This window comes from Pleurodeles waltl, chromosome 11 (genome assembly GCF_031143425.1).
Source record: "Pleurodeles waltl isolate 20211129_DDA chromosome 11, aPleWal1.hap1.20221129, whole genome shotgun sequence".
NCBI lineage: Eukaryota > Metazoa > Chordata > Amphibia > Caudata > Salamandridae > Pleurodeles > Pleurodeles waltl.
Window position 1 is genome coordinate 38,474,888 of NC_090450.1, and position 26,953 is coordinate 38,501,840.

The window sequence follows — 26,953 nt, forward strand, 5'->3', positions numbered from 1 at the left end:
ACAGAAAGGCGGCCTGTCAAGCTTTGCACAGGCCCTTCCACTATGCTGCAAGGTATGCCGCTGTGTTTTTGTACCTTTGAACTGTTTGAGCTAGAGAGGATGGTGGATTATGTGGCAAAGCTATAATTATGCGAAACACGTCGTGGCTGCACAATCGTGATATTTCAATGGCCCAGCATTATACCCCAGTTGCTACCGGAAGTAAGTCTGGTGGGTGAAGGTGGGGAGTGTTGTGAAGTCATACAGAGCGCCCTAAATCCCAGAACAGGTTCTCAAGCAGGATGTATTTACGAAATCCTGAATAAGGGAAACCCCTGCTTTAATGCAAACATTTTCTCCGGGGTGACGAGTCTCCAATTTGGGAATATTCTACATACATACACTGCAGAGCATAATCCGAATTCTTCCGCCAGTGATCATACGATGATAATAAGGAATACATCAAGGCATGGACTATATAATGTTTGGGTACCAAATATGCTAGAGTTCGAAATTATACTGGTCGAAGCTTCCCTAAGGAGATATCTATGGAAGGTAGAAACACTGACAGCTGAAGTCACTGCAGAAGATGCTTTGGCTCTGCCTAGACGTCATGTTATGTTATGTTATGGAATTTATAGAGTGCAACATGTGCACAGAGCATCATGTGTACGAGGGAGACTGTCTGCTGACTGCTAATTAAAGAGATGCTAAGGACTTCATAGGTGGTTTTAAACAGCTTTCTAAACTGAATTAAGGAAGTTTGACTACAGGAGAATTCCACTTTTTTTGGGAGCAGCGAGGGAGAAAGATATGTCTCCATAAGGAGCAGTGCGTCATTTTGAACACAAATTGCACTTATGCACAAAATCAAAACTGAAAAAGGCAGAAGGGGAACCAAACAGAGAAAAAACAGACATGCAACAAAAGCCAGCAGCTCTAGGTGAGGTCTTTGAACTGCCCCCCCCCCGTCAGCTGAGAATGGAGCCTGCTTGGAGAGGATACTGAAGCCGGCGAATAGGAAGTTAAAGAAACACGACCAGGGAACAAGGGCAAAACAAGAAGGAAAACCACAAACCCATTCACGAAAGTAACATATGAGTCCGAGAACACAATCGCACTCCAAGCTAAATGGTAAATAGCAGACGAGGAAGGAAAATAGTTTGGGAAGAAACACAAAAAACGAGAATAATACATAAATGAAACTACACACATTATTGCGCAGAATAGATAATTTAAGGTCAAAAACTGAGCTGCAGATAGGATTGTTGTACCGAAGATAAAATGTATAAGATGAAAGAAACCCCAAAAATTGAGTTGGTTCCTATCCACAAAATCATCACGCGCTTATTTCCTCACTCCTCTCCTCCCCACCCCTTCAGAGTATGTGGTTCCCACTAAGAAGGCCCCACACTCCACCAAGCACACACGTTCCTCCACAAGAGAGTGTGTCCCCCCCTTCCCAGTGTTCGGGCACTTTGGTGATCCAAGGGGCCCCCTTGAGAAAAGCACATCTTTGTTTTTAAAAGTTAGTCTCTAGGGATAAATGATTCTGGTTTACAGGTGGAGAAAGCAGCGCTGGACCCTGGTGGACCCCAATGGTTGCAGACTGAGGTTTCTAGAATCCCAACACAGCTTAATTTGCAAAAATACCAAACAGTGCTAAAAGTCCAAACTTTTTTTCTTAGAAGCCTCTCAGGCTGGTGAATTCGGGGGCGCAGAGAACCAAAGCTGCCTGATCTTGATTCCACAGGTCTTTTTCTTCCACTTCCCTACATGTCCTGTCTCCATCTCACACATCTTCTCCTTTCTCCATTTTCTGCCTCTCTCTTGTCTGGGACAATGTTTGATTATGAAAAAGAAGTCCTTTTTTGTGGTGGAGTGGGGGGGAGAGCTGCTAACAGGAATTATTTGAAAAGGCAGGGAGCACTTGTGAAGCCAGGTATGGTTTGGTGATGAAGGCACCTCCAGGAGACACCAGGGGATTATTTAGTGATGTCAGAAAGTTCTGGGGTTTGAAAGTGAGTCCAGGTAACAGCAGGCAGGAGACACTGCACACCTATCTGGTGATGGCAGGGTACAGGTGACACCAGGTAATTAGAGATTAAAGTGGGTGTGGAAGATACAAAGAAGCAAATTGGTCATGGCGGAGGTGCAAGTAACACAAAGGTAGAAAGAGGACTGGACCAAGGTGTCCCTGACAGACGTCAACTCTGGCAATGATACCTGCATGAGATCTCGAGGAAGCACCTGTTTATTTGTCCAGGTTGCTCGCTCGTCTGGTGCAGGACACACCTTTCCGTCCATGCCAGCGCAGACTTTTATGCTGGATAGTTGCCTGATCATGAAAGGTTAATCTCCTTTGCAGGGCTTCAAGGTCTGTCTCTTGAGGAGAGTAGTTGAGGCTCTTCGTTAAGTAGGGCTTTGGGGTCCAGCTCTTTGGCAGAGCAGGATTATCCATCTCTTGCGCAGGGCAGCCAGTGCTTTCTCTTGTGCACGGAAGGAAGTGATTTCACTTGTGCAGGGCAGTCATTCCCATCCTTTGTGCAGGACAGCCGGTCCCATCTCCCTGTGCAGGACAGCCGGCCCCATCTCTTGTGCAGGACAGCCGGCCCCATCTCTTGTGCAGGACAGCCGGCCCCATCTCTGGTGCAGGACAGCCGGCCCCATCTCTGGTGCAGGACAGCCGGCCCCATCTCTGGTGCAGGACAGCCGGCCCCATCTCTGGTGCAGGACAGCCGGCCCCATCTCTGGTGCAGGACAGCCGGCCCCATCTCTGGTGCAGGACAGCCGGCCCCATCTCTGGTGCAGGACAGCCGGCCCCATCTCTGGTGCAGGACAGCCGGCCCCATCTCTGGTGCAGGACAGCCGGCCCCATCTCTGGTGCAGGACAGCCGGTCCCATCTCTGGTGCAGGACAGCCGGTCCCATCTCTGGTGCAGGACAGCCGGTCCCATCTCTGGTGCAGGACAGCCGGTCCCATCTCTGGTGCAGGACAGCCGGTCCCATCTCTGGTGCAGGACAGCCGGTCCCATATCTGGTGCAGGACAGCCGGTCCCATATCTGGTGCAGGACAGCCGGTCCCATCTCTGGTGCAGGACAGCCGGTCCCATCTCTGGTGCAGGACAGCCGGTCCCATCTCTTGTGCAGGACAGCCGGTCCTTGTGCAGGACAGCCGGTCCCATCTCTTGTGCAGGACAGCCGGTCCCATCTCTTGTGCAGGACAGCCGGCCCCATCTCTTGTGCAGGACAGCCGGTCCCATCTCTTGTGCAGGACAGCCGGTCCCATCTCTTGTGCAGGACAGCCGGTCCGATCTCTTGTGCAGGACAGCCGGCCCCATCTCTTGTGCAGGACAGCCGGTCCCATCTCTTGTGCAGGACAGCTGGTCCCATCTCTTGTGCAGGCAGCCGGTCCCATCTCTTGTGCAGGCAGCCGGTCCCATCTCTTGTGCAGGCAGCCGGTCCCATCGCTTGTACAGGACTGCCGGTCCTTGAGCAGGAAACCCGGTCCGATCTCTTGTTCAGGACAGCCGGTCCCATCTCTTGTGCAGACAGCAGAGCCGGTCCCATCTCTTGTGCAGGACAGCCGGCCCCATCTCTTGTGGAGGACAGCTGGTCCCATCTCTTGTGCAGGACAGCCGGCCCCATCTCTTGTGCAGGACAGCTGGTCCCATCTCTTGTACAGGACAGCCGGTCCCATCTCTTGTACAGGACAGCCGGTCCCATCTCTTGTACAGGACAGCTGGTCCCATCTCTTGTACAGGACAGCCGGTCCCATCTCTTGTACAGGACAGCTGGTCCCATCTCTTGTGCAGGACAGCTGGTCCCATCTCTTGTACAGGACAGCCGGCCCCATCTCTTGTGCAGGACAGCTGGTCCCATCTCTTGTGCAGGACAGCCGGCCCCATCTCTTGTGCAGGACAGCTGGTCCCATCTCTTGTGCAGGCAGCCGGTTCCATCGCTTGTACAGGGCTCTTGGTTATTGTACCTGCCAGTGGCAGCAGTGTTGTTGAAAGCATAAGATGGCTTCTTTCATTTCGGACTGATCATGGCCCTTATGCATTTGTGCTTGAGGGTTAATTTGAGACACCTAAGGGAGGAGGGGAGAGCCCAGTGGGCTGAGCCGGCAAGACACGTTCTTTGTGTTTTCAACAGTTACACCTCTTTTCAGGCATATCTGTCTGACATTACAGCTTACTTATCCATATGGCCGAGCCAACAGAATCCCCCACCTTCACTATAATGAAGTTACATTATCAGTTCAGCTGTAGAAACAGCATCGATTTAAAATCTCTGAACTTTTGTCTGCAAATCTGTTTTTTTTTGCAGGTCAAGAACATTATCCAGTTTCCCTCTAGTGCAGTCCCATCTGGCTCTGCCACCTCCTAACCTCAAAGAAAACATCTCAAGATTAATTGGCCGAGCAAATTTCATCGCTCACAACCTCAAAAGTATGCAGTTATAGTTGCAGCTGTATCAGTATAAACCTCAGCAGGTTCCAGGTCAGCTCTCCCCTGTTGCTGCATCGATCTCTCCTGTTTTTCTGCTGTCTCCTCCTCTTCCCCTGATTTTCTGCACCGTCACTCCAGCTATTCAGTAGAGAACTAAAGACCTGGATCTTCTAATGATCATTCCTCCACTCAGCAGCATACAGCTCCAGCGCCTTGAGATCCTGACGGGGGATTTGCAGCGCTCTTTAAATGTTTGATTGAACCACTACGTATGTATTTCTTACATAATCTGCGCAATCCTATACCTTATGAACCATTGATAAGTGCCCTGGGTCTCATCAGTACATAGCATCACGGGAGCACTGTTGAGCATCACTTGTGGCCTAGTGGTTAAGGTCTCTGCCTCTCAACAGGACGGTGAAGGGTTCAAGTCAACTGTCTCCATTGTCATGTACCTTCTTAAAGTTCTGTCTAATCTTCTGAGTTCCAGCAAGCGTGCCACTATTTCTATTTTTCCAAACTATTATCATCCCTACATATACGTTGCACTTTTTTTTTTTAGTTTTTCTCATTCATACTCTAGTGGTGCAATCCACTGGTAGAAGATAGGGGAAAAATATTATTTGTCATCTTAATTTACTGTTGTCATTGCTTAGAGGTCATGTTTTTTTCTAAAACGAAACCAATAAATAAAATGAGTTAATTAAATAATATATTGTTATCTAGTCTCAGTGGCTGTAAAATGACCTCACAATTTTGAACACAGGCTTACATAGGCTACACACGTATACTTTCCTGCAATGGTAGTTGTGTAGGGAAGCAATGGTTAGCTTGGGTCTGTTTCTGCTTTGCTGACATTTGTGCAATGGGTCTGGTGTGGTGGGTCATTTGGGTGTGTTGTGGTGGGCGGATATATTGCATCTGGTGTGGCGGATGGGAGGGTGGTTGCGGGTGGTGCGAGTGTGCTTGCCTCTGCTTTTCATATTATAAGTAAGGCACCCTGTTTTCCATTTTTACAGATAAATACAGACGGAAAACAAAGTGCCTCCTGTCTGTATTTATTTTTTAAAATGGAAAAATACAGAAAATGTTGTCTTCTTTTGAGTGACTTTCCACACTGTTTTCATCAGTCCCAAGCCAACCGCTGGGCAGATAGATGGCATGGAGAGTTAAAAACAAGATGGAATTTCCTTACATAGCAACATAAGACAACATGCATTTGCAATATAATGTGAATATTTACCTGCGGGTGGATTGTTATGTTAAATTTGGCTGCTTAATTTGCTAAAACACGCCAGGCGTCAAAGTATAAGCACACGTTTATTAGTTAAATAAATGTGGAAATATACCATTTTACACCTTCATTTATTCACAGAACACAAAATAAATATGGATAAATAATGACAAGATGGCCAAAGAATAAATATGGATAAATACACACAGAAGTGTTAAAAAAATAAAATACCATAAAACCGGGAGCCTTAATTATAAGTCTTGGAAAGGAGCCACAGCTTACTGTTGTAGAGTTTTTTTTACGCATAGACGACAGGGTGCACAGCAAAATGACACAAGTGACACTCCCTGGATGTGTCTTCTTTTGTAGGGAGGAGTATACTTTGTGTGTACCTAATATATCACGCGATGTACTATGACTTCTGCAGGAAGACATCCTAGTGTTCGTCAGTATGTCTGCTGGGCTGTATGTAGACAAGTTGTAAACCTTTGCTTGTCTCGGGGTCTCATCCACTAGGTGTTGAGTAGGTGGTTGTACGTACACACAGGCCTCCCTAGTATTCCATACCTTGTGCAGCGAGGTGCGCTCCACCAGCTGGAATGGGGCAGGGTCAATCTTACAGCTCCCAAAGTTCACTGGCTCATCCAACTGCCTTTCTTCCCATTCGACGATCTGAAAGTGGAGTTAAGACGAGTTAGGAAGACACAGATTGCCCAACACAGAAAGGCAAAGTTATCAATCAACATAGAAATGCACACACTAAAGCAACTTTGCAGAAAAGTACAAAATTAGGGAAAGAACACCCCCACTCAAACACAACAAATACAGATTGCAACAAAGCTCGGCTATGCATGAAAGCAACAAGGTAGGAAAGACAGAAGTAAACAATGTAAGCAAGCCGGACACCAACAGAGAAACCACTACAGGAAGCAAAAAGCCAACAAAGCTAGACAGCAAAAAGGCATAAAAAAAAATTACAGCAAGGTAACACAACCCGGAGTAAACTACATGGGCTGGCGGTTAATGCACCCCACCACCCGGCAACCTGAAAAGTAAATCTGCACAGACAGGGAGTGAATGGGAGGCAGAAACAACCAAATATCTTGGGGTTATCATGTTAAAAAATCCAGAAAAACTTTTGTAACTAAACTATTACAAAATATTTTTCTGTGAAGGTGAACACTAAAAGACAGAACAAACTCCTCAGCAGTTTTGGGACTAAGGTTATTAAAATGAATTCATTTCCACACAATCAGACATGCATTTTCTCATCATCCTTCCTTTATCACTACTATTTGCTCTCAATGGAAGCAATTTATTCTAAAATGTATTAGAATAATATTCCTTTAACTTGTGCCAAAATCAAATCCCCTACATTTGTTTAGTGGCTCTGAATATCCAGATATTAAATCTAACCATAAACCAGTAATATTCATCAGTATTAGGCACTGGTTAAGTTTCAATACCTCTGAAACAGCTAATTGGGCTTTAATAGAATCAGACACATCACCTGGACTCCCAGTAGAAGTTTTACGTAGTATCGTTACGCTGAATTTTAGGTCACACTTAGTCTCTATGACTGTGACTTCTCTTGCTTTATCTCAGTTATGTTCAAGGCAGGGCCAAATCTTAGGATAATACTAATATCTACTTTGTTGAATCACTCGGCAATTAGATTTCAGCTGAAAAGTCTGGTCATCCTGGGTGAAACATGGAATTTTCTGTCATTAGTCAGCCACTGAAGGACGATGGGGTTGTTAAGAGTTTTGCAAAGAGGGAAGGCAACGATCCTTACAACAACCCCAATCTGTTTCCCCACCCTGGCCCTTTTTCAATTCTCCTTTGTTGTATTTTTCTTGCCATCAGTTATCAAACTTTTTTCTCCTTTCCTCTTCAGGTGTTTAAACTTTGTTCCAGCCACGCTAGACATGAAAAAAAGGCTAATTTAAGAATGATTTTAATAGCTGGTTGCCTTAATCATCCCCAGAGATTTCTTTAAAAAAAAAAAAAAAAAGTTAAAAAGCACAAACATTTTGGTTGATTGCAACCAAAATATTGTTAGGGTATTTTTGGAGGTTTTGTAAACCATAGTTTTATTAATGTGTTTGTTGTTTATGGATTGTCTGTGGATACAACAAAATCAGTAACACCATACAGGTGAAAATTAGATGCCACCATAATAGTAAATTTGTAGCACTTCTTATCACCAATCAATAAGAAGCCTGTGGATGATATGTGGGTGTGACCATCACATGTTTCTTGGATAAGCGAGAAAATAAAATGTTAATTGCACAGTCTTTATGAAAACCACACATGAGCAACCTTTTTAATAGAAAGAGGGCATTTTCTACCTCTCTGAAAAGTGAAGTAATGATTGTTTACTGGCTAATATCTCAAAAAATCCAATAGTGACTTACACCAATCCAAAACGACATATTTTGCAAAATTTCCTTTCTGCATAATCGGCTTCAAACCTGTCCAGTGTGCACACACTCAGAGTGGAAGGGTTATAGAGCAAGCTTTTTGAACTATTTAGCATCTCACAATCACTCACATATCCCACCACAACATGCCAGTATGTGTTTATGACCCTCATACACATCCACCCACCTACCACATTCAATCAAATTAATGACTGACAGTGTAGTAGATTCTCCTCCCGCCTCCAGGAGATGACAACAGAAAGCACCAGCCTGGAAGCTCCTTTGGAAAGAATCTCTATGGAGGAGCTCAGCACTCAACACACTTGCGATTCAGCGGAGGACACAAGCGGATGGACATGACTGATGGTGCTTCTCACTATTTTTAGACAGGGGATGGCAACCTCTTATTTTGGAGGTGGAGGGAAGGTGTGTCACTTACACCCTCTCCATGCACCCCACTTCCACAGCTAGCTGCATGTGCAATCACTGCATGCCATTGATTCCCAACCTTTTGACTTCTGTGGACCTCCTAGGTTATCATTACTGGAACCCGAGAACCCCCACTGAATCATTATTAGAATGCGGGGACCACCCACTGAATCATTATTGGAATCTGGGGATCCCAGGTTGAACATGTCGATGATTTGAAAAGGAAAACAATACACAAAAAATACAGAAATAAGCGTTCATCAAACACATACACAAATGATAACAAAAACATATATAAATAAAAAAAAATAAAAAAAATGTGATCTTAATAGATAGGAAGATTGGAGCTTTCCTAAATTCTATTGAAGCTTATATTCAGTTTGATGCACCTGCACTGCTCCCACAAATCAATCTGAAGAAATTAATTTAATTTTTACCCTACAATCTCACATTCCTAGATATTTACAGTAAGTTTTAAAATGTCCAGTTGTACATTTAGCCACTTTATTGATATACACTTTATTAATCTGTTAATATAATTTAGATTTTTAAGCAGTCGTGCCCCCCCCCCGAGGAGGCTTTGCAGACCCCGAGAGGTCCCCAAACCCCAGGTTGGGAACCACTGCTGTATGCTTCTAAAACAATTTCAAGATGGCGTCTCATGACGCTTTGAACCTCCAGTCAGGTGCTGCTTCTCTATAAGGAAGTCCAGCAGGAAGGCATCTTGGGAGCTCTCAAACGTATGCAAAGGGAGCTCTTCAGCATTAATCCTTGTGCTCCCTAACCCCGAATCTGAGACATAAGGAAGGCTCTTCAGTGATTTTAGTGATACATTTCTGTGCTTAGACTTGTGTTAAAAATATCAGTATCAGATACACTTTCTTAAGGGAGAGAATGCTGCGTTCACATGCTATCAAAACGTGCCCTTTATAACAACTTTATGCAATACATGTTACCTCGTTTGCAATTATTATGACCTCATTTAATTTATTACTCATTTCGCAGACAGGAAGAAAGCCTGGGTTGACGGGTGGCCTGCAGGTCAAACAGGTCTCAGCAGTGAGTGCTTATGACATCACTTCCTGTGACATTACTTCGCACTCTTATGCTAATTATCCACCTCATGCCTATTTGTTAAGGACTTGGGCCCAGTTTGACATTGAGATAAATTAAGGCCTCAGGCAGAGTAAGGAATGGTGCGTGCTGACGTGTGCCACTCTTACCCGGCTGCCCTGAACCCAGCATCTCTGCTCCATTTCCTATTATTTTCTAGCAATGTGGGAAAGCAGGTGGAGCCTAAACTTGCATTAGCACTGACAAAAAAAATGTGGTACAGTTTCCAAAATGTTAAAATGTGCATGTACTTTGCAAAAACTGGGCATAGGCCTATATATATATATATATATATATATATATATATATATATAAATATTCACCTAAAAAAAAAAACAAAGGTTACTAGGACATTATGGTTAACTCCAGATTTCACACACACAAAACCCTGGAAATTTGCAGTTATCGTTATATTAATCTCAAGAAACTATAACTTGTGCCGTAAGGTAACTATAACTTGCACCATGCAGAGTTTTCTCATCAACAATTGTATTGCAAATGTTGCAGTGATATTATCAATAATGTCATACAAGATGTTACAACTGCTGTAATATGTGGGGTAATTAGCAGTGCATGGCGAGGGCTCGAGGCAGAGTTATGAAAATTGTTTTCTAGGGTTTGTCGTTGGCATGGAAGCCTATAATTTGCTGCGATTTCCACAAGAACGTCAGTGGATTCCCCCACTCCCCAATAAAAAAGTAACCTTTGAGTTTCTGACCTATACTACAAAAGTTTTGTAAAATGACTCTTTTCTTTGTGAATTGCTCACTGTATGTGAACTGACGACTCAGGTGTAGTATTCTTGAGGGAAAGATGGCAGCGTCTTCCTGGCCTGTGGAACCATAGAGCAGCCACTCTACATCGAGCCCCTGGTGTAAAATTCACCCCATCCCACAATGCACTGCAGCCTGATTACATAAAGTGTGACTACGGGCACAGAATGGAGTAAATACATTCACACAGTTTTTGAAGCCTGTGTAAGGAGTAATAGAGCTATGAGTGTGTGCAAAGACCCATTTTATGCATCACTTTTACAAATACTTTGAAATTTGACAGAAAGGCCACCAGTCTCACAGGCTCTTAGCGCTCGTGCACAGAGGACTTGAAGCCCTTCCAGGTCAGACCAAGTGTCCAGGCTATGGTAGATACCCTGAAACCATTTTACAAACTAGCTTGAACTGATTTACAAGAATTATCACTGCAATAAGCTTTCCACTAGTTTGAGCTACAACTAAACTAGTGTCTCCAAAGCCCCCTTTTCCCCATCACAGTCTATACTTAAAACCTACAAGCTGGGCCACCGTATTATGCGACAGGGGAGACCCAAAATAACCAGGAGTGTTGACTAATTATGCAGCCAAAGAAAGGCAAATTACACAGAGTAATGTGGCACACTTTATGTTAGTATTACCTCATTACTTTGGTATTTGTACACGTTAACACTGTCTGGGGAAAGGTTTCACCAAGTAGTACTTTGACACTCAAATATGGAAATAAGCAAAAGAAAGGTGAATAGTCAACCTTTGCAAGGGGCCTTCCAATGTGTGAAAACACATTGTTAGACTTTTCATCCTTGGCGTGGTCTCCCTTAACTTTTTGCCTCTGTTCCCCAGGTTGTTGATGTGTGCTGGACTTTGATTTTGCTGTTTTTGTTACTCTGGGCACTTTACCACTGCTAACCAGTGCTAAAGTGCAAGTGCTCCTGTTTAAATTGTATATAAGTGGTTCATCCATGATTGGCATATTTGAATTACTAGTAAGTCCCTAGTAATGTGCACTAGAGGTGCCAGGGCCTGTAAATCAAATGCTACTAGTGGGCCTGCAGCACTGGTTGTGCCACCCACATAAGTAGCTCTGTAATCATGTCTCAGACCTGCCCCTGCAGTGTCTGTATGTGTATTTTTACACTGTAAATTCGACTTGGCAAGTGTACCCACTTGCCAGGCCTAAACCTTCCCTTTCCTTGCATGTAAGGCACCCCTAAGGTAGGCCCTAGGTAGCCCCAAGGGCAGGGTGCAGTGTATGGATAAGGTAGGACATATAGTAATGTGGTTTATATGTCCTGACAGTGAAATACTGCCAATTTCGTTTTCACTGTTGCAAGGTCTGTCTCTCTCTCATAGGATAATATGGGGGCTACCTTTAAATATGATTAAAGTGTAGATTCCCCTAGAGAGTAGATGGACATGTGGAGTTTGGGATCCCTGAACTCACAATTTAAAAATACATCTTTTAGTAAAGTTGATTTTAAGATTGTGCGTTTGGAAATGCCACTTTTAGAAAGTGAGCATTTTCTGCTTAAACCATTCTGTGACTCTGCCTTGTTTGTGGATTCCCTGTCTGGGTCAGTTTGACAGTTGGGTTGTTTTTCACCCCACACCAGACAGTGACACAAAGGGAGCTGGGGTGTGATCTGCATTTCCTGATTAGCCGTCTCTGCTAGGAGGGAGGGGTGGAGTGGTCACTCTCATCTGAAAGGACTGTGCCTGCCTCTGACAATGCTGTCTCCAACCCCCTGGTGTGTGTCTGAGGCCTTGCCTGGGCAAGGCAGGATTTCACAAGAAGGTGTGAGTCCCCTTTGAAGGAAGGTGACTTCAAAGACTAAAATGGGTATAAGAAGGGCACCCAAACTTACAAACTTTAGAAACACTTCTGGAATCAAGAGGAACCTCTGCCTGGAGAAGAGCTGATCGCTGAGGAACAAGTGCTGCCCTGCCTGTGACTGTGCTTTGTGGAGCTTTCCTGCAGTGCTGCTTCTGCCAGAGTAAGAGGGCAAAGACTGGACTTTGTGTGCCTTCCATCTTGAAGAAGAAATCTCCAAGGGCTTGATGTAGAGCTTGCCTCCTGTTATTGAAGTCTCAGGGATAGCAAAGACTTCTTCCTGCCAGCACCTGGAGTCTCTGGAGAGACCCCTACTCTGCTCTGTGGTGCCCTTCCAGTTCCTGGGACCCTGAAAGGAGAGGCTGGCAGCCTAAGGACAAAAATACACGCACCGAGTGCCGTGCGGAGAAAAGATCGACGCGAATCCGATCGCGGCTGAGAAAACGACGCGACGCCGGCTCCGCAGCTGAGAAACGACGCCGCAGGAAACGCGACCGGAGAATCGACGCCCGGAGCAGGAGAAACGACGCGCAGCATCGCTGACGAAGGCTGAGAGATCGCAACCAGCGCCGCGGGACTTGCGGACCGTCGCGTGGCTGGCTTTTTCGACGCGCCTCGCCGTGCCGAGCTGTTTTCGACGCATATAACCGTGCAGGGTTACTTTCGACGCACATCGCCCGTGCGGGGTTATTTTTGACGCAAACCAGGTACATTTTCACGCTAGCAGCGCTAGTGTGGTGTTACAACTACCTAAAGACTCTTTTTATTTTAAACCTTTAAAAAAATCATAACTTGACTTGTGTATGTTGGATTTTTGTCGTTTTGGTCTTGTTTTGTCTAGATAAATATTTCCTATTTTTCTAAACTGGTGTTGTGTCATTTTGTAGTGTTTTCATTAAGTTACTGTGTGTGTTGGTACAAATACTTTACGCCCAGCACTCTGAGGTTAAGCCTACTGCTCTGCCAAGCTACCAAGGGGGTAAGCAGGGGTTAGCTGAGGGTGATTCTCTTTTATCCTAACTAGAGTGAGGGTCCTTGCTTGAACAGGGGGTAACCTGACTGTCAACCAAAGACCCCATTTCTAACATTGGTGACCAGCGGTCGGGATTTGGACTTGTATTTGTACTTGACATACAGTAATTAAGTGTACACTACTGTTGTGATCTCAGACCACTACGTGACCACATACTACTAGTCTTGTGATTTTTGTTTTTTTACTTGGACTGTTTTTCTCTGCATTCAGTTTCTTTTTTTTCGCTGATCCCGTGATTGACTTTTCTGAAACTTCATTTGAGAACTTGCTTTTCTGTTTTTGGAACTGTGCATATTTTTTTTAACCTCTCATCATGTCTCAGTCTGGAGATGCCCTAGCTGAAGCTGCTTTTGACTTGGAGAAATTGGAGAGCTACAAAGTGGCTCAGTTGAAGCAGTTTTGTAGTAATGTTGGCTGTCCCATTAAGAGCTCATCCAAGAAGGATGAGCTGCAAAAGGCGCTGAGGGCCTGGGTGACAGCCAAAGCAGCTGAGGGGCACACAGATGAGGAGCCAGAGGGGGAAGAGGAGTTGCAAGTCACTCACACTGATGTAGTGGGTGGGCCTGCTATGTCTCAGGGGAGAATCTCCAGGGCAGGTAGCAGTGTGTCCTCCAAGAGTCTGACACCTGGAGAGTTACAGGACAGACAGGCAGAGAGGGAGTACCAGTTGGAGTTGAAAAGGCTCAGTCTAGAGGTGGAACAGAGAAAACTGACCCTTGAGGGGGAACAGAGAAAGCTGACCCTTGAGGTGGAACAGAGAAAGCTGGCCCTTGAGGAAAGGAAGATAAACATGGCTCATGAGCTCAGTTTAAAAGAGATTGATCAGAGGAGTCAGTCCAGTAGGGATGGTGGCAGCAATTCTACAGTGCAGCCTGAGAGAAGGGTACACATCCCAAAAGACCTTGTGAGGGATTATAAGAGGGAGGATGATATCTACTTGTGGTTCAAGGGTTATGAGTCAGCCCTCCACATGAACCTGGTCCCTGAAGCTCATTGGGGGGCAGCCCTGTGGAAGCATTTTGAGGCAGAGGGGAGGGACACACTGACGGCCTTAGGGGATGCTCAGAGTCTCACCTACCCTGCCATGAAGGAGGCCTTACTTACCAGGTATGGTCTCACCCCTGAGCAGTACAAGGAGAAGTTTAGATCCTACAAGAGAAAGGAATCCCAAACATGGTTGGAATGTGTTGATTCTTGTTGCAGGTCACTGGATGGTTGGGTGAAGGGCAGTAAGGTAAACACGTATGAGGGGCTTTACAATTTAATTGCTTGGGAGCACTTGTACAGTTTATGTTTTCCAGAGCTGCGCCAGCACCTCATTGACAGCAAGCTGACTGACCCCAGGAAGCTTGCACAGGAAGCGGACCGCTGGGAGAGCACCAGGGTCCAGAAGAGGTATGGGGGAGACCACGCCAAGGGTGGGCAGGGTCCCTCTCAGACGAAAGGGGGGGGGTAAGGGCAAACAGGATGAGTTCTCAAAAAGGCCCCAAACTGATTCCCAGGGTAAGGATTCCCAACCCCCCAGTGAAAAGAAGCCATGGTTCTCCAAAGGGAAGCCAATGGCAGGTGGTCCCCTACGTAAGTGCTATTCATGTGACCAGGTGGGTCATGTGAGGGGGGACCCCAAATGCCCCAAAAGTACACCGGCACCCACTGGTGCACCGTCCCAGGGTTTGGCCAGTGTAGCGCTTGGGGAGGAGTTGGTTTCAGGTGGGTGGGAACCAGCAGAAATGACCCTTGTCTCACTAGGGGACAGTGAGATGGTCCAGAGAAACCTAGTGCCTGATAACACTAAGAAGTACAGGCAATGGGTGACCATCAATGGACAGAGGGTGGAGGCTCTAAGAGACACAGGAGCCAGTGTGACTACAGTGAGGAGTCACCTGGTGTCTGAAGAGCAGATTGATCCCCGGGTACTTCACCAAGTAGTTGCAGTAGACAATTCTGAGCGCCTCTGCAGAGTGGCGCAGGTTCCCTTTGAATGGGGGGGGGTCTCAGGTTCCTGGAAAGTAGCTGTGAGTCCAACCATGCCTGTTGATTGTTTGCTAGGCAACGACCTGGAAGATTCCCCTTGGAAGGAGGTGGAACACAGGTCTCACTTGGAGATGTTGGGTCTGCCTGGGTGGGTATGCGTATCCACCCGGTCTATGGCAGCCAATCAGGGTAGTCAAGAGCCCCTGGAGCCTGAAACAGTGGCCCAGGGGACCGCCAAGAAGAGGAAAGGCAGGAGGCGCGGGAAACCCGCCCCAGAAGTTCCCACGGTCCGGGAGGAGGCAGAGCCTGAGGGTGATGCCCCGGAACCTACAGGGGAACAGGTGGCTGAACTGGGGGAGGTCCCTGAGCTGTCGCAGTGGCAGCAGGAAGGGGGACCCACCAGGGAAGTATTCTGCACAGCGCAGAAGGAGTGCCCTACTCTTGAGGGACTGCGGCAGCAGGCTGCAGCCCAGGCGGCTGGCGGAGCGCCAGGTACTCACCTGATTTATTGGGAGGATGGCCTCCTGTATAGTGAGCCTAAGGTTCCTGAGCCGGGGTCAGCTCGTATGCTGGTGGTACCCCAGGGCTTCAGGACCTTCCTACTGGGTTTGGCTCATGATGTGCCTTTGGCAGGACATCTAGGGCAGGACAAGACCTATAAGAGGCTTGTCTCCCACTTTTACTGGCCCTTGATGAACAAGCAGTCAGCTGCTTATTGTAGATCTTGTCAGACTTGTCAGGCAAGTGGCAAGAGTGGGGGGAAATGCAAAGCTCCCCTCCAACCTTTACCGGTAGTCAGTACTCCCTTTGAAAGGGTAGGAATTGACATTGTGGGGCCTCTGGATCCCAAGACAGCCATGGGCAACAGGTTTATCCTGGTCTTGGTGGACCATGCCACACGGTACCCAGAAGCTATTCCTCTAAGAACGGTCACCGCCCCCGTGGTGGGACGTGCCTTAATGGGGGTTTTTACCCGCATGGGGTTCCCCAAGGAGGTAGTATCTGATAGGGGTACAAACTTCATATCCACTTATATGAAGTCTCTGTGGAAGGTGTGTGGGGTAACCTACAAGTTCACCACCCCTTACCACCCCCAAAGTAATGGTCTGGTTGAGAGATTCAACCGCACCTTGAAAGGCATGATTCAGGGCCTGTCAGAGCCCTTGAGGCGTAAGTGGGACGTCCTCTTGCCATGCCTTCTGTTCGCTTACAGGGAGGTGCCTCAAAAGGGACTTGGCTTTAGCCCCTTTGAGCTCATCTATGGCCACCCTGTGAGGGGACCGCTCAGTCTGGTGAAGGAGGCTTTGGAGAAAGCTCCTAGTAAACCACCCCAGGATGTATTTAGCTACATGCTGGCACTAAGAAACCAGACTGCCCGCTTCAGGAGTCTCGCTCAGGAGAACCTGGAAGCAAGCCAGGAGGACATGAAACGGTGGTACGACCAGAATGCCACTCTGGTTGAGTTTCAGCCTGGACAAAAAGTGTGGGTCATGGCACCAGTGGAGCCTAGGGCTCTCCAAGATAAGTGGACTGGGCCTTTTGAGGTGGTGGAAAGAAAGAGCGAGGTCACCTATCTGGTAGACTTGCAATCCCCCAGGAACCCCTTGAGGGTCCTACATGTCAACCGCCTCAAACCACACTTTGAGCGAACTGAGCTATCCATGCTCCTAGCGACAGATGACGGGGTGGAGGAAGAGAGTGAGCCTCTTCCTGACCTCCTGTCTGCAGGAGAGAAAGATGGGTCTGTGGAGGGAGTGATCCTCTCCCCCTCCCTGACTGAGGAACAGCAGAGGGACTGTCGCCACGTGCTGGGACAGTTCGCCTCACTGTTTTCCCTGATCCCAGGAGTCACACACCTGTGCACACATGATGTGGACACTGGGGACAGTACACCTGTTAAACATAAGGTTTACAGGGTGACTGACAGGGTGAGGGCTTGCATTAAGGAGGAAGTCTCCAAAATGTTAACCCTAAGGGTTATTGAGCACTCCAGCAGTCCTTGGGCCAGCCCAGTGGTCTTGGTCCCAAAGGCTACTGCTCCTGGTGCCACTCCAGAACTTAGGTTCTGTGTGGACTACCGGGGTCTCAATGCGGTCAGCAAGACTGACGCACACCCCATCCCCCGAGCTGATGAGCTCATTGATCGGTTAGGAGCTGCCAAGTACCTCAGTACGTTTGATTTAACATCTGGGTACTGGCAGATTGCCTTAACTGAAGGGGCAAAGGAGAGGTCAGCATTCTCTACCCCCGATGGGCACTTCCACTTCAATGTGATGCCCTTTGGGATGAAGAATGCCCCTGCCACCTTTCAGAGGTTGGTCAACCAGGTGTTGGCAGGACTGGATGAGTTCAGTGCCGCCTACCTGGATGACATTGCTGTGTTTAGTTCCACATGGGAGGAACACCTGCAACACCTCTGGAGAGTGTTAGAGGCCCTGCAGAAGGCAGGCCTCACTATTAAGGCGAGCAAGTGCCAAATAGGGCAGGGTTCTGTTGTGTACTTAGGACACCAGGTGGGGAGTGGCCAGGTGGCACCCCTACAGCCTAAGATTGACACGATTCTGGCTTGGGAGCCTCCCAAGACCCAGACTGAAGTGAGAGCCTTTTTAGGTCTCACAGGATACTATCGGAGGTTCGTTAAGGGATATGGTACCATTGTTACCCCCTTAACTGAGTTGACTTCTAAGAAGCAACCCAAGAAAGTGATCTGGACAGAGGCTTGCCAGAACGCTTTTGATGCCCTGAAGGCGGCCATGTGCACAGCACCTGTGCTGAAGGCACCTGACTACTCCACGGAGTTTGTTGTACAGACAGACGCCTCAGAGCATGGTATTGGAGCAGTACTCTCACAGCTGAATGAAGAGGGCCTAGATCAACCCGTAGCCTTCATTAGCAGGAGGTTACTACCCAGGGAACGTAGGTGGAGTGCCATAGAACGTGAAGCGTTTGCTGTGGTCTGGGCACTGAAGAAGCTAAGACCCTACTTGTTTGGGACTCACTTCCGAGTTCAGACCGACCACAGACCCCTCAGATGGTTAATGCAGATGAGGGGTGAGAACCCAAAACTGTTGAGGTGGTCCATTTCCCTACAGGGGATGGACTTTACGGTGGAACATCGACCCGGTACAGAGCACGCCAATGCTGATGGTCTGTCCAGGTTCTTCCGCCTTAGTGATGAGAACTCCCATGAGGTTGGGTAGTTGCTCCCCACTTTTAGCTGGGGGGGACACGTGTTAGACTTTTCATCCTTGGCGTGGTCTCCCTTAACTTTTTGCCTCTGTTCCCCAGGTTGTTGATGTGTGCTGGACTTTGATTTTGCTGTTTTTGTTACTCTGGGCACTTTACCACTGCTAACCAGTGCTAAAGTGCAAGTGCTCCTGTTTAAATTGTATATAAGTGGTTCATCCATGATTGGCATATTTGAATTACTAGTAAGTCCCTAGTAATGTGCACTAGAGGTGCCAGGGCCTGTAAATCAAATGCTACTAGTGGGCCTGCAGCACTGGTTGTGCCACCCACATAAGTAGCTCTGTAATCATGTCTCAGACCTGCCCCTGCAGTGTCTGTATGTGTATTTTTACACTGTAAATTCGACTTGGCAAGTGTACCCACTTGCCAGGCCTAAACCTTCCCTTTCCTTGCATGTAAGGCACCCCTAAGGTAGGCCCTAGGTAGCCCCAAGGGCAGGGTGCAGTGTATGGATAAGGTAGGACATATAGTAATGTGGTTTATATGTCCTGACAGTGAAATACTGCCAATTTCGTTTTCACTGTTGCAAGGTCTGTCTCTCTCTCATAGGATAATATGGGGGCTACCTTTAAATATGATTAAAGTGTAGATTCCCCTAGAGAGTAGATGGACATGTGGAGTTTGGGATCCCTGAACTCACAATTTAAAAATACATCTTTTAGTAAAGTTGATTTTAAGATTGTGCGTTTGGAAATGCCACTTTTAGAAAGTGAGCATTTTCTGCTTAAACCATTCTGTGACTCTGCCTTGTTTGTGGATTCCCTGTCTGGGTCAGTTTGACAGTTGGGTTGTTTTTCACCCCACACCAGACAGTGACACAAAGGGAGCTGGGGTGTGATCTGCATTTCCTGATTAGCCGTCTCTGCTAGGAGGGAGGGGTGGAGTGGTCACTCTCATCTGAAAGGACTGTGCCTGCCTCTGACAATGCTGTCTCCAACCCCCTGGTGTGTGTCTGAGGCCTTGCCTGGGCAAGGCAGGATTTCACAAGAAGGTGTGAGTCCCCTTTGAAGGAAGGTGACTTCAAAGACTAAAATGGGTATAAGAAGGGCACCCAAACTTACAAACTTTAGAAACACTTCTGGAATCAAGAGGAACCTCTGCCTGGAGAAGAGCTGATCGCTGAGGAACAAGTGCTGCCCTGCCTGTGACTGTGCTTTGTGGAGCTTTCCTGCAGTGCTGCTTCTGCCAGAGTAAGAGGGCAAAGACTGGACTTTGTGTGCCTTCCATCTTGAAGAAGAAATCTCCAAGGGCTTGATGTAGAGCTTGCCTCCTGTTATTGAAGTCTCAGGGATAGCAAAGACTTCTTCCTGCCAGCACCTGGAGTCTCTGGAGAGACCCCTACTCTGCTCTGTGGTGCCCTTCCAGTTCCTGGGACCCTGAAAGGAGAGGCTGGCAGCCTAAGGACAAAAATACACGCACCGAGTGCCGTGCGGAGAAAAGATCGACGCGAATCCGATCGCGGCTGAGAAAACGACGCGACGCCGGCTCCGCAGCTGAGAAACGACGCCGCAGGAAACGCGACCGGAGAATCGACGCCCGGAGCAGGAGAAACGACGCGCAGCATCGCTGACGAAGGCTGAGAGATCGCAACCAGCGCCGCGGGACTTGCGGACCGTCGCGTGGCTGGCTTTTTCGACGCGCCTCGCCGTGCCGAGCTGTTTTCGACGCATATAACCGTGCAGGGTTACTTTTGACGCACATCGCCCGTGCGGGGTTATTTTTGACGCAAACCAGGTACATTTTCACGCTAGCAGCGCTAGTGTGGTGTTACAACTACCTAAAGACTCTTTTTATTTTAAACCTTTAAAAAAATCATAACTTGACTTGTGTATGTTGGATTTTTGTCGTTTTGGTCTTGTTTTGTCTAGATAAATATTTCCTATTTTTCTAAACTGGTGTTGTGTCATTTTGTAGTGTTTTCATTAAGTTACTGTGTGTGTTGGTACAAATACTTTACGCCCAGCACTCTGAGGTTAAGCCTACTGCTCTGCCAAGCTACCAAGGGGGTAAGCAGGGGTTAGCTGAGGGTGATTCTCTTTTATCCTAACTAGAGTGAGGGTCCTTGCTTGAACAGGGGGTAACCTGACTGTCAACCAAAGACCCCATTTCTAACACACATGTTGCTGCATTTTTAATAACTTTTGATCTGTGTTAGCCACACACAGTTTTTTTTGCTGAAATCTGCAGACTGTACTGAAGATGATGGATTGTTCGGGAAGTGCGACAACACCAGACAGGCAGAACTGCATAATTCCAGTGGCCCGTCTATAGGTTGTCTGCCTTGAGGTGCAGGATGCTGATGAGCCAGCCCCAGGACTACTGTACTGAGAATCTAAGCTCCAGTTTGCCATCTCTTTGCACTCAGTGTTTAATTTGTTAAAATACACACAATCAGTGATGGTCCCAAAGCTCATCAGAGGTTGTGCTCAACACCAAGGCTGTTTAGTTTTGATTCTGTCTCATGGCTCTTCCTCCACCCTACTTCCAGCCACTATCACACTCTTGAGCAGCGGCGGCTGCTGCAAATATCAAAGGTAGGGGCGGGGGGAGAAGTGGGGGAATGAGGTAAATCATTTCTTTTTAAAAAGACTTATCGTTCGCTGCCGCCGCTGTCCTCTCCTGCCGCCTCACTTGTCCTCCTTTCCTCTTCAGGTGTCCCAGCATTGGCTGGGACACCAGAACAGGCTCCCCAGAAATCCTTCTGCTGCTTTCATGCTCAAGCTAGCATGAAAGCATCAGGATTGGTCTGAGCAGCTCGGAATACCGCTTAGATGCAACCCTGGGGCCTGTGCAGTTTCTCCAGTCCAGCTATGCACACAGACGGGCTGGAGAAACCTAAGTGCGCATGTGTGTTTGGACAGCCGTCTTAGGCCACCTAAACACACATGTGCACTTATTGCACTCTCTTCTCATCCCCCTCCCACCTCACGAGGCCCAGCCCGCCCCTCCCTTCGCATGCTGGCTGAACCATCAGCAGAAAAATAAAACGATATTCAAGGACTGATTTTTTTTCTGCTGCTGGCTGTTAGCCTATGGGGCGACGGTCCACCATCTTTGCGAAGGAGTCGCCCCTGCTCATGAAGGTTCTTTTTTTTCGAGCCTCCTTTCTCCATTTGCCCGTTTCCTTATCTTTCTCTTTCTTTTCGGTCTTAATCTGGGTCAAAGTCTGATGATGAAAAATAAATCCCCAAACATGACTGCCGCTGCCCACCACCTGCAACTAGTGATTTAAAGGGCTGGTACTCTCGGGTAACAGTGGATGTTTACTTTGGAAGGGAGGATGACAGCACTTCTCACGGGGAAGGGTTGGCAGTGGCATAGTTTGGTCAGTAAGATTGGCTTAAGGGGCAGTGGAAAGGGAGAAGAATGTGGATTGGTAGGGGTAGGAAGTGAGAGAAAACACATTACGTTTGAAAATAACCAACCATTTTGAAGCCTTTCCAAAGAGAGAGGGAAAGAGTGTGTGTACATTTTTGTCTGTGTGTGTAAAACCTCCTGGTGAAATTTGGCAGAATCCTCACCATACCCGACTGCGAGCACCTGTACCAAACTATTTATCACAGAATACATTTATCAAGGGGGTGTAATATATGTCCTTTTTGGGATGGGAGTACTTCTAAGCACGAGTACTGGCAGCCGCCTGGGACCGTGAGTACCTGCACTTGTCTATTTCCGTTTCAAACACTGCCTGCCACTGGCGGTAGACAAGCATTGGCCCTGTAAAGCCGTCTAGCTAAGAGTTCTCAGCAGACACAGAGAAACAAGTCGGTTTGTGATGATTCTGTCTGTCGTTCCGTTCTTGGAAGCTGGGGGCATGCCTTGCCAGAGGAGAGACTGCCCCCCCCTCACTGACATCTTAGTTAAACTTAAACTTGCAATGTCAGCCCATTTATTTACACGCTCTCTTCATAGTGCTGCTTGCAGCCTCGTAGCGCTAGTGGTCTTGTACCATTTCCTTTAAGGCTTGCTGTCCAGCTTAAAGCGAGTGAGTCCTACAAATGCCACCTCTAGGAGTTGTTTTCCTGTTTTGTTTATTCTAAGGTTTTGAGAAGGCCAGGAGAAGCCATGTTCTCCTCAGTTTTTAGACTTCCGCAGGAGACAATATCTCGCTCTTGGTTAATCGATCAAGTATTTATAAAGCGCAAGCTATCTCTCAGGGGGCTCAAGGTGCTAGTTCAGTCGAAAAGCCAGGTCTTGATATCGTTCTGGAACTGAGCCAGCGATGAGGAATGCCTGAGTTGGTGCGGCAGTGTGTTCCAAGTCTGCACGGCGAGGTAGGAGAAAGATCGTCCTCCAGCTGTGTTCTTCCAGATCCTGGGGACAGTGGCGAGGGGCAGTTGAGCCGAGCGGATGTGCCTGGCAGGTGTGTAGAAGGAAAGGCAGTGGTTGAGGTAGGCAGGTCCGATGTTGTGAATAGCCTTGTACGCGTGTGTCAGGAGTTTGAAAGTGATGCGTTTGTTGACGGGGAGCCAGTGTAGGTCTCTCAGGTGGGCGGAGATGTGGCTGTGGTGGGAAATGTCCAGGATCAGTCTGGCCGCGGGGTTCTGTATTCTCCAGAGACTTGTTTGGAAGCTCTTGTTGATTCCGGCAAAGAGTGCGTTGCTCAGTTACCTGCCATCGAGGGTGTCGTATCTCTCACCTCTCCGCTGAACCCTGGCCTCACATGCATCTGCAACGTGTCCTTTCTTGGGACAGGCTGTATTACACCTCTGTACTCTCAGTTCGAGCCTGGCCTAAATCTGTCCGCCTGCTGCAGGGGCCTGACATTTCTAAGGTCAGCCAGTCTCCTGTCCTCTTGGTAACAGCCCTGCCTTGGCGTTCCTCACCCTGCATCAGTAGCCTGCCCTTTCTAAGGTCAGCCCTTTCTCCAGACCTTTGAATGACACCTGGTTTACATCTTCTTCACCTGAGGGGGTTGCCTGACATTCTTAAAACCATCAAAGTCCTCTTTCTTAAAGCTTCCAATGCCTTCCTCGTGCAGACAGTGGCCTGTCCTTTCAAGATGTGCCCGTCTCACCCCTGCTGAGAAGTCTTCTAGAAATTCCACGACTGTGGCTACGACCTGCCCTTTCTAAGGCAGCCTGTCCGTCCACAGTCAGACTCCCTCGCCCTACACCGGCTGGGCTGAAACTTGTCGTACTCGGACCTCAGTTCTGTCTGTACCCTGTTCCCTGGGGGGTAGCTCCTGGGGGTGGGCGGCGGATGGGGAGGGGGGTTGTTTGTGGTGTTCCACAATCCTAATAAATGTTTTTTTTTTTAATAATAGTTGGGTGAAGATGCTTTCAGTCGGGTATGGTTCGGTGTCTGTGGATTTCCCCTGTATTGTTTTACATACACACAGACAAAAACGTACACACCTGCGCGCCCTTTGTCTATTTTAAAAGTCTTCAAAAATGTTGTTAAGTTTACAAAATACAGTGTTTTTCCCTCAGTTAGTAAACCGGCCTGTCTGCAGTCCTCTCCCTATCTACTGCCCCTTAAGCCCCTCTCAGACGCCCTGTCTCCGTAAAATGTATTTTAACATTATATGACAGCGTGAATGTTACAAAATCTGAAACTGCCCCCCCCCCCCCCCCCCTCCCTCCCTCCCCATCTACCCAATCTAACTGGCCAAGCTACGCCCCTGCCTGTCCTTATATGTCAACGCTGCTCGTCCCTCTTTCCTCCGGCGGGGGCTTGAAACCACAGTCAGACCACAAAGAACATTTTTTGACAATAAAACAAAAGATAAAATACAGTGTAGGTCTGAAGTCTGCTTGGAGGACAGCCTGCCTCCCACCCACTCTAAGGATGAATACTGTACACGGGTCTCATCTGTGGCCTGCCCTTTCTAATGTGGCCTCCCCCCCCGGGTCCTTCCTGGCTCCCCACCCGCCCTGAGATGCTCACAGCCTCCGGACACCCCTCGATGGGCCCAGGCGGGAGTGGGGTCTGCGCGTCACCGCACCCCACCCGCGGCCACTAATCCCAGCGCGCCCTGCGTCACCCAGGCTGGGGGGTGTCATTAGCAGAGCGCGGCGCTGACAGCCCTCCGACCGGCGGAGGCTATTCCTGGCTCGGCCCTGGCCCCGACGAGCCTCCTCCCAGGCCCCAGCTCGGGGGGCCTCGGCAAAGGACTCTAGATCACCCTCGGGGAGGGACAAACCGATGTGCAGTCTCAAGCGCCTTGTGCTCTGCACAGCCCCGGGAATCTGTTACACACGGTGTGATCTGTGGCCCCGGGCCCTGAGCAGCTGCCGAGGGCCTTGAAGGCAGGCATGGCTGGGATGTCTACTGTAGAGAGACTGCAGTTTATATACTGCCTCAGTGAGGGGTATTAAACATCTGAAGCCCCGTGCTGTCGGTGGCGTTGTTATACACTGTGTATTGTTTGCCAGGGGTACTATATGACTGCCATTCATGTCAGGGGAATCGTGAAACTGTAGGTTGTGTGCTCTCAGGGGTCTTGTTATTACCTGCTCTGTCAACCCTGTTATTATACTGCCAGATGTGTCATGGAACAGCAGGCCCTGGGCTGCGGAGGGTGTTATGAATTGCACAGGTATTATACAACTGCAGACACTATGCTGCAAGGGGTGAAGGTATCACAGGACTGAGGATCTCTGCTGTGAGGGAATGTTACTGAAGGGCTGCGGGGCCATGATCTGAGAGTGACATTACAGGACTACAGGCCACGTGCTGTGTGTGGTATTATTACAGGACTACAGATCCTGTGCTGTGATAAGATTATAACAGAGTACAGGTCCCGTGCTGTGAGTGGGATTACTACGGAGTATGAATCCTGTGCCTGTAGTGGTATTATTACAGGACTACAGATTCTGTGCTGTGTGTAGTATTATTACAGGGTATAGGTCCTGTGCTGTGAGGGGTATTATTTCAGACTGCAGGCCCTGTGCTGTGAGGGGTGTTACAGGACCTCAGGCCGAGCTGTGAACACATTGTTACAGGAGGGCTGGTCCTGTGCTGTGAGGCGTTCTGTTAAAGGACTGCAGGCCCTGTGCTGTGAGGCGTTCTGTTAATGGACTGTAGGCCCTGTGCTGTGAGGGGTGTTTCAGGACTGCAGGCCCCGTGCTGTGAGGCACATTGTTACAGGAGTGCAGGTCCTGTGCTGTGAGTGTTATTAAAGGACTGCAGGGCACATGCTGTGAGGGGTGTCAGAGGGCTATAGATCCTGGCCTGTGAGGGGTATTAAAGGACTGCAGGCCAAGAGGGCATACCCTGCAGTGTGAGTGATTGTTATAAAACTGCAGGTCCTGGGCTATGAGGCGCATTGTTAGAGGACTGCAGGTCCTGTGCTGTGAGGAGTGCAGGCTCTGTGCTGTGAGGGGTGTTACAGGACTTCAGGCCCTGTGCTGTGAGGTGCATTGGTCCAGGACTGCAGGTCATGTGCTGTGAGGGGTGCAGGACCGTGCTGTGAGGTGCACTGTTACAGCCCTGCAGTCCCTGTGCTGGGAGGGGTGTTACAGGACTTCAGGCACGAGCTGTGAGCACATTGTTGCAGGAGTGCAGGTCCTGTGCTGTGAGGGGTGCAGGCACGGTGTTGTGAGGTTCATTGTTAAAGGACTGCAGGCCCTGTGCTGTGAGGTGCATTGTTACAGGAGGGCTGGTCCTGTGCTGTGAGTGTTATTAAATGACTACAGGCCCTGTGCTGTGAGGTGCATTGTTAAAGGACTGCAGGCCCTGTGCTCTGAGGGGTGTTACAGGACTGCAGGCCTGTGGTTGTTACAGGACTGCAGGTCCTGGGCTGTGAGACACATTGTTACAGGACTGCAGGCCCTGTGCTGTGTGTGTTATTAAAGGACTGAAGGGCACATGCTGTGAGGGGGTGTCAGAGGGCTATAGATCCTGGCCTGTGAGGGGTATTAAAGGACTGCAGGCCACAAGGGCATACCCTGCAGTGTGAGTGATTGTTATAAAACTGCAGGTCCTGGGCTATGAGGCGCATTGTTAGAGGACTGCAGGTCCTGTGCTGTGAGGGGTGCAGGTCCTGTGCTGTGAGGTGCATTGTTACAAGAGGGCTGGTCCTGTGCTGTGAGTGTTATTAAAGGACTGCAGGCTCTGTGCTGTGAGGGGTGTTGCAGGACTGCAGGTCGTGTGCTGTGAGGTGCACTGTTAAAGGACTGCAGGCCCTGTGCTCTGAGGGCTGTTACAGGACTGCCGGCCCTGTGCTGCGAGGCACATTGTTACAGGACTGCAGGCCCTGTGCTGTGAGTGTTATTAAAGGACTGCAGGGCACATGCTGTGAGGGGTGTCACAGGGCTATAGATCCTGGCCTGTGAGCGGTATTAAAGGACTGCAGGCCAAGAGGGCATACCCTGCAGTGTGAGTGATTGTTATAAAACTGCAGGTCCTGGGCTATGAGGCGCATTGTTAGAGGACTGCAGGACCTGTGCTGTGAGGCACATTGTTACAGGATTTCAGGCCCTGTGCTGTGAGGTGCATTTGTCCAGGACTGCAGGTCCGGTGCT

At 48.4% G+C, this 26,953-nt stretch overlaps 1 protein-coding gene across 2 annotated transcripts in view; it reads right to left on the bottom strand.

Annotated features, from left to right (window-relative positions):
* CLCN2 (chloride voltage-gated channel 2) overlaps positions 1-26,953 on the bottom strand; it is a 436,625-nt gene that overhangs the window by 22,728 nt on the left and 386,944 nt on the right. For both annotated transcript variants that reach the window (XM_069212988.1, XM_069212987.1), the window contains one exon: positions 6,231-6,335. In XM_069212988.1, coding sequence (XP_069069089.1) covers positions 6,231-6,335 — 105 coding nt within the window. The remainder of the gene's footprint in view (positions 1-6,230; positions 6,336-26,953) is intronic.